General features: G+C 42.4%; 2 protein-coding genes and 1 long non-coding RNA gene across 3 annotated transcripts in view; all 3 read right to left on the bottom strand.

Annotated features, from left to right (window-relative positions):
• The window catches only part of LOC139532128 (tubulin beta-4B chain-like), a 394,248-nt gene that overhangs the window by 28,250 nt on the left and 347,470 nt on the right, over nucleotides 1-18,528 (bottom strand). The window lies entirely within an intron of this gene.
• On the bottom strand, nucleotides 2,937-9,919 carry LOC139532111 (T-cell-specific surface glycoprotein CD28). The gene is made up of 4 exons (XM_071329268.1): nucleotides 9,552-9,919; nucleotides 7,457-7,813; nucleotides 6,458-6,597; nucleotides 2,937-4,601 (listed from the first exon to the last, which is right to left on the bottom strand). Exons 1-4 carry the CDS (start codon nucleotides 9,658-9,660, stop codon nucleotides 4,479-4,481), a joined length of 729 nt encoding a protein of 242 aa, XP_071185369.1. The 5' UTR covers nucleotides 9,661-9,919; the 3' UTR covers nucleotides 2,937-4,478.
• On the bottom strand, nucleotides 12,533-16,768 carry LOC139532112 (uncharacterized). Its single transcript, XR_011666498.1, has 2 exons — nucleotides 16,414-16,768; nucleotides 12,533-12,844 (listed from the first exon to the last, which is right to left on the bottom strand). It is a non-coding gene; the product is annotated as an uncharacterized lncRNA (long non-coding RNA).

Here is an 18,528-nt window from a genome sequence, read left to right on the forward strand (position 1 = left end):
TATCTGGTTACTATTTTCCATGATTTATTAATCTGCCATTGTGCATATGTAGACTTGCTGACAAAAATGTTTGAGATGTATAGAATCTGTCCCAAATTGTACCCTATTCCCTACAGTGCATTCGGAAACTATTCAGACCCCTTGACATTTTCCACATTTTTTACATTACAGCCTTTTTCTAAAATGGATTAAATGAAACATTTTCCTCAATCTACACACAATACCCCATAAATGGAAGAAGTTTGGAACCACCAAGCTTCCTAGAGCTGGCCGCCCGGCCAAACTGAGCAATCAGGGGAGAAGGGCCTTGGTCAGGGAGGTGAACAAGAAACCGATGGTTACTCTGTACTCTGAGAGAGCTCCAGAGTTCCTCTGTGGAGATGGGAGAACCTTCCAGAAGTACAACCATCTCTGCAGCACTTCACCAGTCAGACCTTTATGGTAGAGTGGCCAGGTGGAAGCCTCACCTCAGTAAAAGGCACATGACAGCCCACTCTTGAGTTTACCAAAAGGCAGCTAAAGAACTCTGACCATGAGAAACAAGTTTCTCTGGTCTGATGAAACCAATATGGAACTCTTTGGCCTGAATGCCAAGCGTCACGTCTGGAGGAAACCTGGCACCATCCCAACAGTGAAGCGTGGTGGCAGCATCATGCTGTGGGGATGTTTTTCAGCGGCAGGGACTGGGAGACTAGACAGGATCGAGGGAAAGATGAATGGAGCAAAGTACTGAGGGATCCTTAATAGAAACCTGCTCCAGAGTGCTCAGGACCTCAGACTGGGGTGAAGCTTAAACTTCCAACAGGACAACGACCCTAAGCACACAGCCAAGACAATGCAGGAGTGGCTCTGAATGTCTGTGAGTGGCCCAGCCAGAGCCCGGACTTGAACCTGATTGAACATCTCTGGAGAGACCTGAAAATAGCTGTGCAACAACGCTCCCCATCCAATCTGACAGAGCTTGAGAGGATCTGCAGAGAAGAATGGGAGAAACTCCCCAAATACAGGTGTGTCAAGCTTGTAGCGTCATACCCAAGAAAACTCGAGGCTGTAATCGCTGCCAAAGGTGCTTTAATAAAGTACTGAGTAAAGGGTCTGAATACTTATGTAAAAATACTGATGAAAATGGCACTGACAGAGAGGGCTGCCGTGCTTATAGCTCTTAGGAAACGTTGCAATATTTTGTTTTTTATGTCTTATTTCTTACATTATTAGACCAGATTTTTTTTGTGTTAATACATACAGCTGGGAAGAACTACTGGATATCAGAGCGCCGATAACTCACCAGCCCTACGAGCATTACGACTTTCCCGAATTGGATCCTTTGTTCGTACTCCCCAGGGCAATTGAACTGATTCCAGAGGCCGATCCAAAACACCGCCGGCGGAGGAGATGTACTCGGAGTGGTCTTCTAGTCTGACTTCCAAGTATATTACTTGCTGAAGTTCAGTCTCTGGATAATAAAGTTGACAAGCTCAGGGTGAAGATTTCTTTCCGAAGAGACATCAGGGATTATAACATACTCTGTTTCACGGAAAAATAGCTCTCTCGGGATATACTGTCTGAGTCCGTCCAGCCAGTTGGGTTATCAGTTCATCACGCAGAAAGGAATAAATATCTCTCCGGGAGGACGAAGGGCAGGGGTGTATGTTTTATGATTAACGACTCATGGTGTGATTGTGATAACATACTGGAACTCAAGTCCTTTTGTTCACCCGACCTAGAATACCTCACAATCAAATGCCGACCATATTAGCAAAATTTTGAAAACGCTACCGATGTTCTATCAACACATTGACTGTAGTACTTGTGCTGCTAAAACACTCAACCACTGCTACTCCAACTTCTGAAGGAAGTTGTAGACATCACGGACAAACTGAAATGGTCCATCCACACAGACAGTGTGGTGAAGAAGGCGCAACAGCGCCTCTTCAACCTCAGGAGGCTGAATCAATTTGTCTTGGCACCCAAACCCTCACAAACCTTTACAGATGCACAATTGAGAGCATCCTGTCAGGCTGTATCACCGACTGGTACGGCAACTGCACAGCCCGCAACCGCAGGGCTCTCCAGAGGGTGGTGCGGTCTGCACAACGCCTCCCCGGGCACCCCGCTATCATCCAGAAGGCGAGGTCAGTACAAGCTGGGACCGAGAGACTGAAAAACAGCATCTATCTCAAGGCCATCAGGCAGTTAAATACTGTTAAATAGCCACCACTAACACATTAGAGGCTGCTGCCTTATATACATAGACATGGAATGAATCACTGGCCACTTGAATAATGTTTACATGTTTTGCATTACTCATATATGTATATACTGTATTCTATCCTATTCTACTGTATCTTAGTCTTTGCCGTTCTGAAATTACTCGCCCAAATATTTATATATTTTAATTCCATTCCTTTACTTTAGATTTGTGTGTATTGTTGTGAAATTGTTAGATATTACTGTTAGATATTACTGCACTGTTAGAGCTAGAAACACAAGCATTTTGCTACACCCGCAATAACATCTGCTAAACACGTATATGTGACAAATAAAATTTGATTTGATCTGATTTTCAGTTTTGATTTTTAATACATTTGCAAAAATGTCTAAAAACGTGTTTCGGCTTTGTCATTACAGTATGTAGATTGATGAGGAGGGACAAAAACTATTTAATCCATTTAGAATAAGGCTGTAATGTAACAACATTTGGAAAAGTCAAGGGGTCTCAATACTTCACGAATGCACTGTATATACAGTATATGTAATATATAATATACAAATAGTGCACTATAAAGAGAAAAGGGTGCCATTTGGTATGTAGCTACTGTTTCATTGTGACATGAAACCTGTACACCTCATAGCCTGTACAGCCCTCTCTCTGTAATTGATTATGGTGACTTGTTGTATATGCATGCAACCTCCTCCGTCTTACAGAGACTGGACTGTTTATCATGCATCCTTGTGCTTTATTACAAATGCCAAGTCACTCACCCACCATTGCACATTGCACCAAATGGTAGGTTGGACCTCACTTTATATGCGCAGAAAGATACATTTGCATGTGTTCATCTACAAAGCCCTTTTGGGTAAACTCCCTCTTTACCTCTGTAGTCTGGTCTCCTTCACCACTAGCAGTTACCATACCCGGTCTGCTAGGTGGTTGCTACTTAAAGTCCCCAGGACATTCACAGTATTAGGCAAGACTGCCTTCTCTTCTTGTGCACCAGACTAATGGAATAGTCTACAATCCATGCTTCATCTAGATATGTTAGTGCCACTGAATGAATTTAAAATATTGATGGGAGACTGTTACAGAGGAGTGTAAATGCTTTTTTTAGACTAGATCATGTTGTTGTATTGTATTGTTGTATGTTTTAATTATGTAATGTATTGATTGTTGCTGCCTTCTTGGCCAGGTCTCCCTTGAGAAAGAGACTCTGGGCCTCAATGGGCTTTTCCTGGTTAAATAAAGGTTAAATAAAAAATGTAATAGTCTGTTGGTTTAATGCGTTTGCCCTATCTACATAGAAACTGCAAGGTGTGCAACATCAGGTGCAGTCCCTCTTATGCATACTCTAGTAAAAATGGCACAAAACACACGCTTCAAGGAAACAGTTGACAGGAAATGATGCTAGGTGTGTTTTTTTGTTTTTGTCATTACAGCAGTTTTTTTTTGTATTTTAACGTTTACTTGTGGCTGAGTTACTCAAGTTAACCCTCAAAGGACGAGTTGTAAGTTGTTCTATAAAAATCTGTAAACAATGGTTAAAACTCAAATATTGCAATACACTGAAAGAGTTGAGAGAGGCCTGTAGCTGGGGAATGCTCGATTTGAATCACCAGCTTGATTAGATAAAAATAAAAATACTTAAGTACAGTAACAAAGAATTAGTCCATTAAAAGGACAAGCAGGGATTTATAATTTAGTGTGCCAGTTTCAATGTAAGATAGTCCCTTATTTTGATACATATACTGTACATGACAATCAGTGGCTCTCAGAGAGAGTGTGTGAAAATGTGGTTCAGTCCCCCCATATTCGGAAACCACTGTTTCCTGTGAGACCCATTCACCACAGAGCTAGGGTCTTCCTCTTCACTACACACCCACTACAAATCAGAGAGGATATCCCTGTGACTGTACGCTTAACCAAATTGTGTGTGTTGGCGTGTGTGTTCGTTCTCTACAGTATGCATGGGGATATTTTCTTATATAGTATGCTGCCCACAACTTCAAGACTCCATTCTCAATAGTTTCCAGAAGATCATATTACATCAGACTATAATTATTTGATTAACATTTCTAAGATAACTCTATCTTTATTTACACGCAATCAGATGTACAATTAGATGTACACCACATCATTTGAAGAGCTAGCTTTTGTATTTACATAAAGAACTGTCTGTTTCTCCAGTCAGCTCTCAAGGGCCAATAAAGGCTCAACTCTCGTGTTGCTTTTGTCTGAGAATGACTGATCTGAGGATGACTGATCAGTATCGTCCCATTCGGATTGGATGCTGGACCCCCTGCTTCTTCCTGGGCCCCCTGAGTGGAGCTTTGGGTTTGATGTTCATGTAGTCGCTCTGGGAACACTTCACTCTCCTCAGTCTGACCTGAGGATCAAATTCACAGAAAGAGGTGGAGAGTGAGTAGGGTGAGCTCTGTAAATGTATGCAGTGGTAGTTGCATAAAACTGTATCCATGTATCACTTGTGTTTTCAATACATACAGTACCAGTCAAAAGTTTGGACACACCTACTCATTCAAGGGTTTTTCTTTATTTTCTACATTCTACAATAATAGTGAAGACATCAAAACTACAAACGAAGTAACACATGGAAACATGCAGTAACCAAAAAAGTGTTAAATAAATCAAAATATATTTTACATTGGAGATTCTTCAAAGTAGCTACCCTTTGCCATGATGACAGCTTTGCACACTCTTGGCATTCTCTCAACCAACTTAATGCGGTAGTCACCTGGCATGCATTTCAATTAACAGGTGTGCCTTGTTAAAAGTTAATTTGTGAAATGTCTTTCTTTCTTAATGCGATTGAGCCAATCAGTTGTGTTGTGATTAGGTAGGTGTGGTATACAAAAGATAGCCCTATTTGGTAAAAGACCAAGTCCATATTATGGCAAGAACAGCTCAAATAAGCAAAGAGAAATGACAGTCCATCATTACTTTAAGACATGAAGGTCAGTCAATTCAGAAAATGTCAAGAACTTTGAAAGTTTCTTCAAGTGCAGTCGCAAAAACCATCAAGCGCTATGATGAAACTGGCTCTCATGAGGACCGCCACAGGAAAGGAAGACCAAGAGTTACCTCTGCTGCAGAGGATAAGTTCATTAGAGTTAATTGCACCTCAGATTGCAGTCCAAATTAATGCTTCACAGAGTTCAAGTAACAGACACATCTCAACATCATCTGTTCAGAGGAGACAGCGTGAATCAGGCCTTCATGGTCGAATTGCTGCAAAGAAACCACTTCTAAAGGACACCAATAAGAAGAAGAGATTTGCTCGGGCCAAGAAACATGAGCAATGGACATTAGACCGGTGGAAATCTGTCATTTGGTCTGATGAGTCCAAATTTGCAAATTTTGGTTCCAACCGCCGTGTCTTTGTGAAACGTAGAGTAGGTGAACGGAGGATCTCTGCATGTGTGGTTCCCACCGTGAAGCATGGAGGAGGAGGTGTGATGGTGTGGGGGTGCTTTTCTGGTGACACTGTCAGTGATTTATTTAGAATTCAAGGCACACTTAACCAGCATGGCTACCACAGCATTCTGCAGCGATATGCCATCCCATCTGGTTTGCGCTTAGTGGGACTATTCACAGGACAATGACCCAAAACACACCTCCGGGCGATGTAAGGGCTATTTGACCAAGAACGAGAGTGATGGAGAGCTGCATCAGATGACCTGGCCTCCACAATCACCCGACCTCATCCCAATTGAGATGGTTTGGGATGAGTTGGACCGCAGAGTGAAGGAAAAGCAGCCAGCAAGTCCTCAGCATATGTGGGAACTCCTTCAAGACTGTTGGAAAAGCATTCCAGGTGAAGCTGGCTGAGAGAATGCCAAGACTGTGCAAAGCTGTCATCAAGGCAAAGGGTGGCTACTTTGAAGAATCTCAAATATAAAATATATTTAGATTTGATTAAAACTTTTTTTGGTTACTACATGATTCCATATGTGTTATTTCATAGTTTTGATGTTTTCACTATTATTTTACAATGCAGAAAATAGTAAAAAAAATTAGTAGGTGAGTAGGTGTGATGAGTAGGTGTGTCCAAACTTTTGACTGGTACTGTATTCTATATTACATTCTTGGACTAAATAGTTCATTATGCATTGAATTTATGCCAAGGCTTGAGAGTTTACTTATATTTTTTATCTCAGGAGGCAGCACCTCATGGATGTAAGACAAGTTACCATCTCTGTGTAAAGGAAGCGAGATGTCACTTACCAAGATAACAAAGGCGATGACAGTGACAGCCAGGCCATAGATGATGGTGACCCAGAACCCCAGCACCCATGCCCAAACAGGGACACCATCCACTCTAGAGCCTACACATCCCACAGTCTTTCCTGCCTGGCACTGGTATTCTGACCAACCAATCAGAGAGAGAGAGATGTGAGTTTTAAACTTGAAGGGGTAGTTTTACAGATCCAGATTAAGTATACTCCTGGGGTACTTGAGTTTTTACACTGAAAGTGCATTTTAAGTAAAATAAATAGGATAATCTAGGTCCAGGAAACTGGCCCGTTTGGCCTTTAACCACAAGTACATCATTAGAATATACACTAAGTGCATAAAACATTAGGAACACCTTCCTAATATTGAGATGCATCCCCTTTTGCCCTCAGAACAGCCTTATTCGTCGGAGGATGGACTCTACATTGTGTCAAAAGCGTTCCATAGGGATACTGGCCCATGTTGACTCCAACGCTTCCCACAGTTGTGTCAAGTTAATTGAATGACCTTTGGGTGGTGGAACATTCTTGATACACACGGGAAACTGTTGAGCATGAAAAACGCAGCAGCGTTGCAGTTCTTGACACACTCAAACCGATGTGTCTGGCACCTACTACCATATTCTGTTCAAATGCACTTAAATCTTTGTCTTGCCCATTCACCCTCTGATTGGCAAATATACACAATCCCTATCTCAATTGTCTCAAGGCTTAAAAATCCTTCTTTAACCCGTTTCCTCCCCTTTATCTACACTGATTGATGTGGATTTAACAGGTGACATCATTAAGGGACCATAGCTTTCACCTGGATTTACCTGATCAGTCTTTGTCATGGAAAGAGCAGGTGTTCCTAATGTTTTGCACACTCAGTGTATATTCCTTTAAATCAAGATATAGCATTTTGAACTACTGTGCGTGCATGCATGCCTGCGCGCATGCATGTGAATTTGTGTGTACTTGCATAGATTAGTTCCTTTTGAAGTAAACATACCTTCAACCAGGACCACAGTCTGAGTCTCGTCTTGTACTTTCTCAATGGGAGGTGGGTACATGGGTTGCCCCTCACAGGTATAGACCCCAGCGCGCTCCGTGGTCATTCCAGAGAGGACAAAACTGACCGTATGGTCCTGTTTGTTCACCCTCAGCCCCAGACCCTCCCCAACAGGACTCACGGCCTCTGTGGAGTTGTGATTGTGAGCACTGTCGTGAGTGTGGTTGCCAACCTCGACCAAGCCCAAGTAAAGGTGGAATCTCATCTCCTCCTGGTCCTTGCCTGTCAGGTTGGGGCAGCTGACCGATGCAGTGCCGTTGACAGACACACGGACCACATGGAACGTTCTGAGCTTGTCTGGTGAGGGAAAGTCAAACGTCAAATAGAGGCCGTCAGTTGTGTGCGTTATATCAGGGGGAAGTAGACAAGGGCTCTGTTTTAATACTTCCCTCCTTCTTTCCTTGAAGAAATCACTGATCTGACACAGCAAGATTTGGTGAGTGCAATGGGGTGTAAACCTAGCCTGAGTGCCAGTTTATTTCTGCTCTCTTGCCAAGTCCTTATAGAATTGTCATGCCAAACAGATTACTGTGAGACCAGACTTTTTAGCTTGACAATGACAGCATTTGAGTCACCGTCAACAGATCTGGGACCAGGCTAGTAGAAACCTACTCTGGTTACCAGTCTTTTTAGCTAACGTTCCACTCCTTGCCACTCCTGTCATTTGCCAAATTGCTTGTCTCTTTGATCTTGAACACACACACATACACAGCTATGTATTTCTATACTTGTGAGGACTAACAATGGATTCCCATTCAAAATCCTATTTTCCCTAACCCTAACCTTAACCCTAACCGTAACCCCTAACCCTAACCCTAACCCCAATACTAAACCTAACCTTAATTCTAACCCTAACCCCTAAAATAACTTTTTTACTTGTTAAACATTATCAGAATTTTAGCGGACTTCTGAGGACTTTTGAAACTCACAAGTATAGTAAAACATGTCCACGCACGCACGCACGCACGCACGCACGCACGCACGCACGCACGCACGCACGCACGCACACACACACACACACACACACACACACACACACACACACACACACACAGGAAATGGCTTCTGAGGCTTACCTAGTCTTTTTATTCTCTCAAGTTTGGATTATTCATATGCATAATTTCACAGTATTTTAACCCACACATTGAACATTCTCCAAAACAACTGTTGTGGCCTGAGATTTCAAAAAGTGGTGGAGAGGCAGTCCCGTAACTGTGTGGAATAGAAAATGTGAGTCATTTAGTTGAATCGTTGTCACCCCCACCCCTGCCGTTTAATTTCTGCAAGTCCTATCAAAATGAGGAAACAGCAACTTCAGTGCATTATATAAACCTGCTTATTCTATTCATAATATAGCTGTAGTCTAGATGTGAAAGGATATCCACATCTGTAATTGGGGTTTAACTGCAGTCATTTGAGTAATGCGTTGGAGGAATTCAAACCACTTCAAACCACATCCCCACCTAATAAAACTATGCAACTCTACAAGCATTGCAATCTTGAATGATCGGCAACCCTTTGATTGGGCAACCTTTTGCTTTTGTTCTAGTTATCAGAATGTTCTGGTAGTGCTATGGATCCTGCCTGATGTTACATTTGTTGATACTGAGAATATAGATGAACGTTAATGACAAAGTCCAATGGTGAAACATTCAGAAAGAAATGTAATAATTAGAGCTGAAACGATTCCCTATTCTACCTGACAGACATTCATATCTATTCTACATAATACATTTGTATATGAACTTTTTATAACGTTGCACCATCCTGAACTGGCCCAGAGCTTTTTATTTATACATTTTTGGCCCATATCGATCCCCCTAGCTTTTTATTTTGTTGTTACATGTACATTCTCCACACATTTTACGTACTTTTTTCACAGTAGTTACAAGAATAAAGCAATTTGTTATACATTACATCTGGATAGATAGTACTTAGTATACATTATACATCGTATTTTCATTATTATATCATTATTATTATTATATCATTAACTATTATAGAACATGAGCTTTTAAGCAGGCCCAGATCTTACCTTTACAGTCGTGGGAGCTTATCATGTTGGCAGCACTGGAGAGGCAGAGGGAGAGGAGGATCGTGGGTATCCAGTAAACGTTCATCTCGAATGTTCTCAGTTTTGTCATGAAACTGAAGCTCCCCTGATATCCCTTTACAGTGCACAACAATCAGGGTAAATGTGACGATACACTGTATGCCAAACAGAACGAGACAGTGACTGCTGTGCTCTACCTAAACATAAAACACATGCTCGTCACACGATGACAGCGTACATCTCATAACATCCTTCCCTGTCACTTCACTGTGACCAACAATCTGGCCCTCGTCGACTGTAAGCAACTCTCTCTGCTGCACATCTAACAGGGTGACTGACTGCACAGACTCTTGAGTAAAAAACATCCGCACTCTGTGGCAGTGCACTCTGAACTTCACAAGGAGTATCCGCCCTCTAACGGTGTGTGACCTTTGATGCCCTTTGAATTTGATACGGTGTGTTAGGGCTTGAAACCTCGTATCGCATTAGTCATGTTTGATTTCCCCCTTTTATCTTGGGACTGTTATATAGACTCACTTTATATAATATTTCACTGCTTCTGGTGGAACTCGCAGAGACCCATCTGGGCCACGGCACCAATGTGAGTGACCGGGGTTCGAACCTGGGTCTTGCCCACAAGACTGTGTTAACCTGCTGAGCTAGAGCTAATGCAAGAGTTCAGGCCTCAGGTCTCAGGCAGAGTTACTCATCACGCGGTTGTTACATAGGCCTACCTAGCACCTGTCAGTGACAACCATCGCACAACGGGGGTTTTGTCTGTGGTTATGTGACTGTCTCCTGCAACAGACAGTCAGTCAGTCAGTCAGTCAGTCAGTCAGATAAACTAACATAATGTTGCACTTATATTTTCACAGACGTGTAATGCGCCAAATCGTATAACCATACACCACGTTGTGCCGACTGTATAGGCCAACATTTCCTGTTTTTCATGATATTTTTGAGTAAACTTTCCAGTGAGCATCATTATCCAGAGTCACTTCACATCATACAGATAGATACCTTCATTGAAAATTGAGAGGGCTATAGTTTGTTTGGGGGGAGCAGAGAGATTTACTGGTCTCCCCAAACAAACTATAGCCCTCTCAATTTTGAATTAAGGTATCTATCTGTATGATGTGAAGTGACTCTGGATAATGACGCTCACTGAAAAGTTTACTCAAAAATACCACTCCTACTATAGGCAAACACACACAAGTCAAATCAAATTTGATTTGTCACATGCGCTGAATATAACAGGTGTAGACTTTACACACACACACACACACACACACACACACACACACACACACACACACACACACACACACACACACACACACACACACACACACACACACACACACACACACACACACACACACACACACACACACACACACACACACACACACACACACACACACACACACACACACACACACACCTACTGTAGCTCACCCTATTTCCTCTCTACATTTACGTCTTTATAAAATAATAATAAAATATGTGCCATTTAGCAGACACTTTTATCCAAAGAGACTTACAGTCATGCATACATACAAAGCATCATGCTCTACCGACTGGGCCACACAGGACATTATTCATTACTACATTTGTCTGTAAATGATACTCAACTCAGACTAAAGAGAGTGGAGTCTTCCCAGAGTGACTACATGAACACCAAACCCAGAATTTCCCCCAGAACAAACATGCACTCACACGTGACTGTCAGTCATGTCAAGGCTGAAGCCCCGCAGATGATCCTTTCATGATCATGGTAACGGCCCTGCTACACTATAGCCATCCGGCGTCCCGCATTGAGAGCAATATTAATGCCGTTTTTTGTTGTTGTAGGCACTAACTCAGCCATGGTTCGTTGGACAAAGCCTATGGGAAAATGTATGGAGTTTTTGAGTCATTGCCAAAAAATATGGTCTGTGGTAAACACAGGCTTAGGAGATCATACACGTTTTGTTCTATGAGATAATCTTGGTCATTTTGAAGCATTTCTGTCATTTAAAAAAGCACATACAGCACATAAAAGGCTTTATAATTCATAAGGTTCAAGATAACTGACTGATATCTCAAAGAATAAAACGTGTAAGATCTCCTAAGCTTGTGTTAACCTCAGACTTTTATACGGTATGCGTTCCAAATGGCACCCTATTCCCTATAGCGCACTCCCTGGTCAAAAGTAGTGCACTATAAAGAGAAAAGGTTTCCATTTTGGACATAGTCACTACTACATTGTGACATGAAACCTGTACAGCCCTCATAGTCTGCTGCAGTGTGTTTACCCTAACTACATAGAAACTGCAAGGTGTGCAACATCAAGGAGTGGTGCCTCTTATGCATACAAAAGTGCACAATGGCACATAAAAAACAACCTCCAAGGGAACCTTAGACGGGAAATGATGCAGTGTTTTTTTTATTTAGTCATTGCAGAAGTTTTTTCATATTGTTTCCTTATCAGCCGAGTTACACACGCTAACGCAACGTGTTCCTTAGTGAAAATAGAGAGATGTACCTTACATCAAGGTCATGTCCTAAAGCACAAGCAGGGATTTGTAATTCAGTGTGTCAGTTTCAATGTAGGACAGTCCCTTATTTTGACCCATACAATGAAAATCACAGTGGCTCTCAGAGAGAGAGTATGTGGTTTAGTCCCCTCTTATTTGGAAACCACTGTTTCATGTGAGACCCATTCACTAGGATCTTCATCTAGATACGCCACACGCGCACTACATATCACTGAGGGTGTCCCTGCGTCTATACGCTTAACCTGTCTGTCTGTGTGTTTGTGTGTGCGCGTTGACTACAATATGCATGGGGATATGAGAGATGAACATTCATTTCGTATTATTTGTTGTTGTTGGGGGTATGCTGCCCACAACTTCAAGACTCCATTCTCAATAGTTTCCCAGAAAATCATATTACATCAGATTATAATTCTTTGATTCACATTTATAAGATAACTCAATCTTTATTCACACACAATCAGTTGTACAATTAGATGTATACCATGTGACTTAAAGAACAGGCTTACATAAAGAACTTGGTGTTTTTCAGCAGTCAGCGCTCAAAGGCAAATTAAGGCTCAACTCTCGTTTAGCTTTTGTATGAGAAGGATTGTGATCTGAGGATGACTGTGATCAGTATCGTCCCATTCAGATTGGATGCTGGACCCCCTGCTTCTTCCTGGGCCACCTGAGTGGAGCTCTGGGTTTGGTGCTCATGTAGTCGCTCTGGGAACACTCCACTCTCCTGAGTCTGAACTGAGGATCAAACACATAGACAGAGGTGGAGAGTGAGTAGGGTGAGCTGTGTATATGTATGCAGTGGTAGTTGTATAAAACTGTCTCCATGCATCAAACACTTATGTTTTAAATACATAATACTATATTGCTGTCACAATCTGTCACAAGGATGACGCTGGAGAGACGAAGCAGGTACGGGGAGTAACATTTAATAAATAACGGACATGGAACGAGACATAAACAGCGTTAGCAAACAGAAAACAATCAATGCAGAAGCGGGGAACAGAGCTGGGGAACTGACACATATAGGGGAGGAAATGAACAGGTGATAAGAGAGTCCAGGTGAGTCCAATAACGCTGATGCGCGTGACGAGGAAAGGCAGGTGTACGTGATGGATGGCAGGAGTGAGTGATGCAAGGCATTCTGGCGCCCTCAAGCGCCAGGGGGAGGGGAAGAGCGGGAGCAGACGTGACAGTACCCCCCCTCTAGGGGCGCCACCCGGCGTCCCACCTGGGCGAACCGGCCGAGACATGGGCGCTGGGCAAGCCGGTTGAGGCGTGGAAGCCCGACGAACCGGCTGGAGCGTGAGAGCCTGGCGAGCCGGCTGAGGCATGGGAGCCTGACGATCCGGCTGAGTCAAGACGCCTGTCGATCCCGCTGAGGAAACCCGATGATCCGGTGGAGTGTGACGTGGGATGGGAAGCCACCGAGCCAACCGAGGCAATGAAACCTCTCGAGCCAGCCAGGGCATGAAAGCTCGACGGGCTGGCTTAGGCACCCCCGGTTCCATCGGCGGCAGAATCCACCCCCGACGTCACCGACAAAACAAAAAACAAACAAACAAAAAACTCCTGGACCGGCTGGGCAGACAAGAACTGACGATCCAGCTGAGGCCCGACGTGGGATGGGCGCCATCCGAGCCAACCGGGGCAAGGAAACCTCTCGAGCCTGCTAGGACGTGGAAGCCCGACGAGCAGGCTAGGCACCCACGGTTCCATCGGTGGTGACCCAGAGCCGATGCCACTATACCAACCAGAACGCCAGTACTCCCCGATGCTTCGTGTGATGGCTTCTGCATTCTGTCACAATCTGTCACAAGGATGACGCTGGAGAGACAAAGCAGGTACGGGGAGTAACATTTAATAAATAACGGACATGGAACGAGACATAAACAGCGTTAGCAAACAGAAAACAATCAATGCAGAAGCGGGGAACAGAGCTGGGGAACTGACACATATAGGGGAGGAAATGAACAGGTGATAAGAGAGTCCAGGTGAGTCCAATAACGCTGATGCGCGTGACGAGGAAAGGCAGGTTTACGTGATGGATGGCAGGAGTGAGTGATGCAAGGCATTCTGGCGCCCTCAAGCGCCAGGGGGAGGGGAAGAGCGGGAGCAGACGTGACAATTGCATTATTATACTTTTTTTGTGTCATTTAAACTTGTATTTTGTGCTTATTTTGACTTTGTTTTTTACTTCTATCTTTGACTGTCATTCTACCCCCCACCCAGCAACTTCACTCCCACTTATCTCCAGTTCCACATCCCAACCCTCAATTTCCCTCAGCCCATCCCACCTATATCTGCTGGCCACCCTCTTCGTATTTCTACACGCAATATATCTTTCAACTATGCTGTGATGTTTAACATACAATTTTGAATCTATCAAATAGAATCAATAGATTGTGAGTTGAAGATAAATACTTTTACTAAGAGTATTAGTATGTTAGTAATTGACTGACCAGGTCTCCAAATTTCCCAACAATGCATTTCTAGGGTCAATTTTAGATTAATGTTATGCTTTTCAGCCATTCCTGAAACTGACACCAGAAACCGGCTACTTGAGGGCAGCACAAATGGTCGATTGATTCTGTATCCTCACAACAAAATCTGCAGAGCTGCGATGATTGTATGCCCCAAATATTCAACATTTGTTGGTGGCAAGAATTCTGTACAATAATTTTTACTGAAAAGCACAAAATGTTGAATCTTGCGTCATTTGATATATCAACTCGTCGTTTTATATACAGTACCAATCAAAAGTCTGGACACATCTGGACACTCATTCAAGGGGTTTTCTTTATTTTTACAATTTTCTACATTGTACAATAATAGTGAAGACATCAAAACTATGAAATAACACATATAGTATCATGTAGTAACCAAAAAAGTGTTAAACAAAGTAACCAACCTTTGACTTGATGACAGCTTTGAACATTCTTGGCATTCTCTCAACCAGCTTCATGAGGAATGCTTTTCCAACAGACTTGAAGGAGTTCCCACATATGCTGAGCACTTGTTGGCTGCTTTTCCTTCACTCTGAGGTCCAACTCATCCCAAGCCATCTCAATTGGGTTGGGGTCGGGTGATTGTGGAGGCCAGGTCATCTGATGCAGCACTCCATCACTCTCCTTCTTGGTCAAATAGCTCTTACAATAGCCCTTACACAGTGATGACGTTGAATGTGTTGCTGAGCAATGTGTTGCTGATCATAAGAGCATTTAGTATTTTTTTCAACCTAACTTTTTTTGTGGGGGGGAGGGTTTCATGTTGAATTCACAACCAAATGTAAATCCCAACTACAAGTTAATATCACAACTGAAAACCTGACATCTCTAACAAACAATGAAGCAACAGGCAGCAATCTCAAGGGGATTCAAACGATGATTCAGATTGCGTTTTTTATGTGAAATTTCTGGACTTTTTATGGAGTAAAAATGTATCCCCATTCAAAATCCAATTTACCCTAACTCCTTAAGCCTAAAATAGCATTTTAACAAATTCAGGACATTATCTATGTTGTCAGGACATTCTGATGACTTGTGTAGGAAATGTAAAAAACACACACAAATGAAATAGCTTCTGAGGCTGAATCCTGCAGTACACTATATTTTACCTAGCCCCAAATCTGTATTATTCATATTTCATTATTTGTAATTTCATAGTATTTTAACCCACACATTGAACATGTTCAGAGAGAGAGAAAGAGATATCATAAAGTGGTGGAGAGATGCAGTCACAGAACTGTGTGGAATAGAAAATGTGAGTCACTTAGTTTCATCCCTGTCACCCCTGCCCATTCATTTCTGCAAAGTCCTATCAAAATGAGGAAACAGCCAATTCAATGCATTACATACACCTGCTTATTCTATTCATAATAAAGCTGCAGTATAGATGTTAAAGCATATCCACATCTGTAATTGGGGTTTAAATACAGTAGTTGAGTAATGTGTTGGAGAGATCCAAACAACTTCATCTAGCATCCCCACCTGAAAAACCACGCAGCTTTGCGAGCATTACAATCTTGAATGATCTGCAACCCTTTGATTGGGCAACCTTTTGCTTTTGTTCTAGTTATCAGAATGTTCTGGTAGTGCTATGGATCCTGCCTGATGTGACATTTGTTGATACTGAGAATATAGATGAACGTTAATGACAAAGTCCAATAGGTGAAACATTCAGATAGAAATGTAATAATTAGAGCTGAAACGATTCCTTATTCTACCTGACAGACATTTATATCTGTTCTACACAATACTCTGAACATTCTATAACATTGCACCCTCCTAAACAGGCTCAGATCTTACCTTTACAGTTATGGGAGCTTATCATGTTGGCAGTACTGGAGAGGCAGAGGGAGAGGAGGGTCGTGGGTATCCAGGAAACGTTAATCTTGAAAGTTCTCAGTTTTGTCGTGAAACTGAAGCTCCCCTGATATCCCTTTACAGTGCACAACAATCAGGGTAAATGTGACAATACACTGTATGCCAAACAGAACGAGACAGTGACTGCTCTGCTCTACCTAAACATACAACACATGCTTGTCACACGATGACAGCGTACATCTCATAACATCCTTCCCTGTCACTTCACTGTGACCAACAATCTGGCCTTCGTCGACTGTAAGCAACTCTCTCTGCTGCACATCTAACAGGGTGACTGACTGCACAGACTCTTGAGGGGAAAAAAACACACTCCGTGGCAGTGCACTCTGAACTTCATAAGACGTTTCTGCCCTCTACCGGTGTGTGACCTTTGATGGGCTTGGAACCTCTTATCGCATTACTCATGTTTGATTTTCTCCTCTATATCATATTTCACTGCTTCTGGTAGAACTCGCAGAGACACACCCGGGTTTCTCTGTTGCTATGTGACTGTCTGCTGCGACAGACAGTCAGGAAAACGCTGATATTATCCCAGAGACAGGGGTGTAATACATCTCGTTGTGGTCACAGTATAGGCCAACATTTCCTGTTTGTCATGCTTTTTCTGTGCAAGAACTTTCCAGTGAACGCATTATTCAGAGACACTTCATATCATACAGGTATCTTCATTAGAAATGTAGTGTGCTATAGGTTGTTTGGGGGGAGCGGAGAGATTTACTGGTCTCCTGCACACTACAGCTATAGACACACACACAGAGTCATGTCATGTCATGCATACATACATATTTGGTATGGGTGGTCCCAGCGGGAATAGAACCCACAGTCCTGGGGTTGCAAGCATCATGCTCTACCAACTGAGACTAAAGAGAGTGGAGTCTTCCCAGAGTGCCTACATGAACAAGTTTTCATTACTCCCCTCTAATCAGGGACTGATTTAGACCAGGGACACCAGGTGGGTGCAATTAATTATCAGGGCAAACAGATAATCAGCAGGCTCTGGACCTTGTAGGGTAAGAGTTGAATACCCCTGGTCTAGACCATAGCTGTGTTTGAATACTCATACTAACAGCACTATTTGTAATGTAAATTGAGTATGTAGTATGCTTATTGGTCATAGTATGGATATAGTTAATATGCCAAAAGCTCCTGGATGTCGTACTACATTTGCAAAAATACGAAGTATACAATCAGTGGACAATATTTCTGTGCTTTTGGGGCCCATAATGCAATTCTTCAGAAGTGGGTGTGGCTTCACAACATTTTCAGATTTGAAGAAAATGGCAGAAAATATGCAGCTGAAGTCTGTCAAGAGCAGATACAAATTAATTGCTTTAACAAATTATGACAAATGTTAAGCAATATAATAATAAAGTAATGTATTTTCAAATAAGTTACGTTACATGTTATGTTGTATGACAATTTGTTAGCTTCACTAGCCTTATGAACCGCATAGCACATCATTACAGCAGTTGCTTGTATGTACCGGTATGTTAGCTAGCTACCGTCCAGTTTTACAACTGACTAGGTATCACCCTTTCCCCTAACGTTAGTTGGCTACTAATACATTGAAATTGCCAGTATATTAACTATATACTATCTAACTAACTACCCAATGTTTTGACTTGATCATTCACGTCATTCTTAGCTTAGCTAAGTGGTATAGTCATTGTGCATTCTCAATGGACAGTGTTAATGAAGTCGTAAGATGTCGTGCTAGTACTTTATTTACTATGCTAACTAGCTAGCAAGAAGTTGCATAGCAACAGCATCAACTTCCGGTAGACAGATGAAGTGCTAGTACACTTAACTGAAAGGATACCATTTGTTTACAGTATACTACAATTAACTTGTAGTATATACTCATCAAGTATGTAGTATACAGTATGTTACTATGGGAATTCGAACACAGCTCACATAACTTCTGTTTTTCATAGCCTTCTTTGACAGCATGGATGGTTCCGATCAGAATAGCCAGTAGAATGTTCCGTTTTGTGAAAGATGCTATTGAACAAAGCCTAATATCTACTCATCTCTTTC

This window comes from Salvelinus alpinus, chromosome 10 (genome assembly GCF_045679555.1).
Source record: "Salvelinus alpinus chromosome 10, SLU_Salpinus.1, whole genome shotgun sequence".
Taxonomy (NCBI): Eukaryota; Metazoa; Chordata; class Actinopteri; order Salmoniformes; family Salmonidae; genus Salvelinus; species Salvelinus alpinus.

Coding starts and splice junctions, on each gene's coding strand:
- LOC139532111 (XM_071329268.1), bottom strand. CDS start 9,660: ATGACAAAACTGAGAACATTCGAGATGAACGTTTACTGGATACCCACG. Junction 7,814..9,551: donor AAGCTCCCACGACTGTAAAG/GTAAGATCTGGG, acceptor TTCCCTCACCAG/ACAAGCTCAGAACGTTCCAT. Junction 6,598..7,456: donor GACTGTGGTCCTGGTTGAAG/GTATGTTTACTT, acceptor TTGGTTGGTCAG/AATACCAGTGCCAGGCAGGA.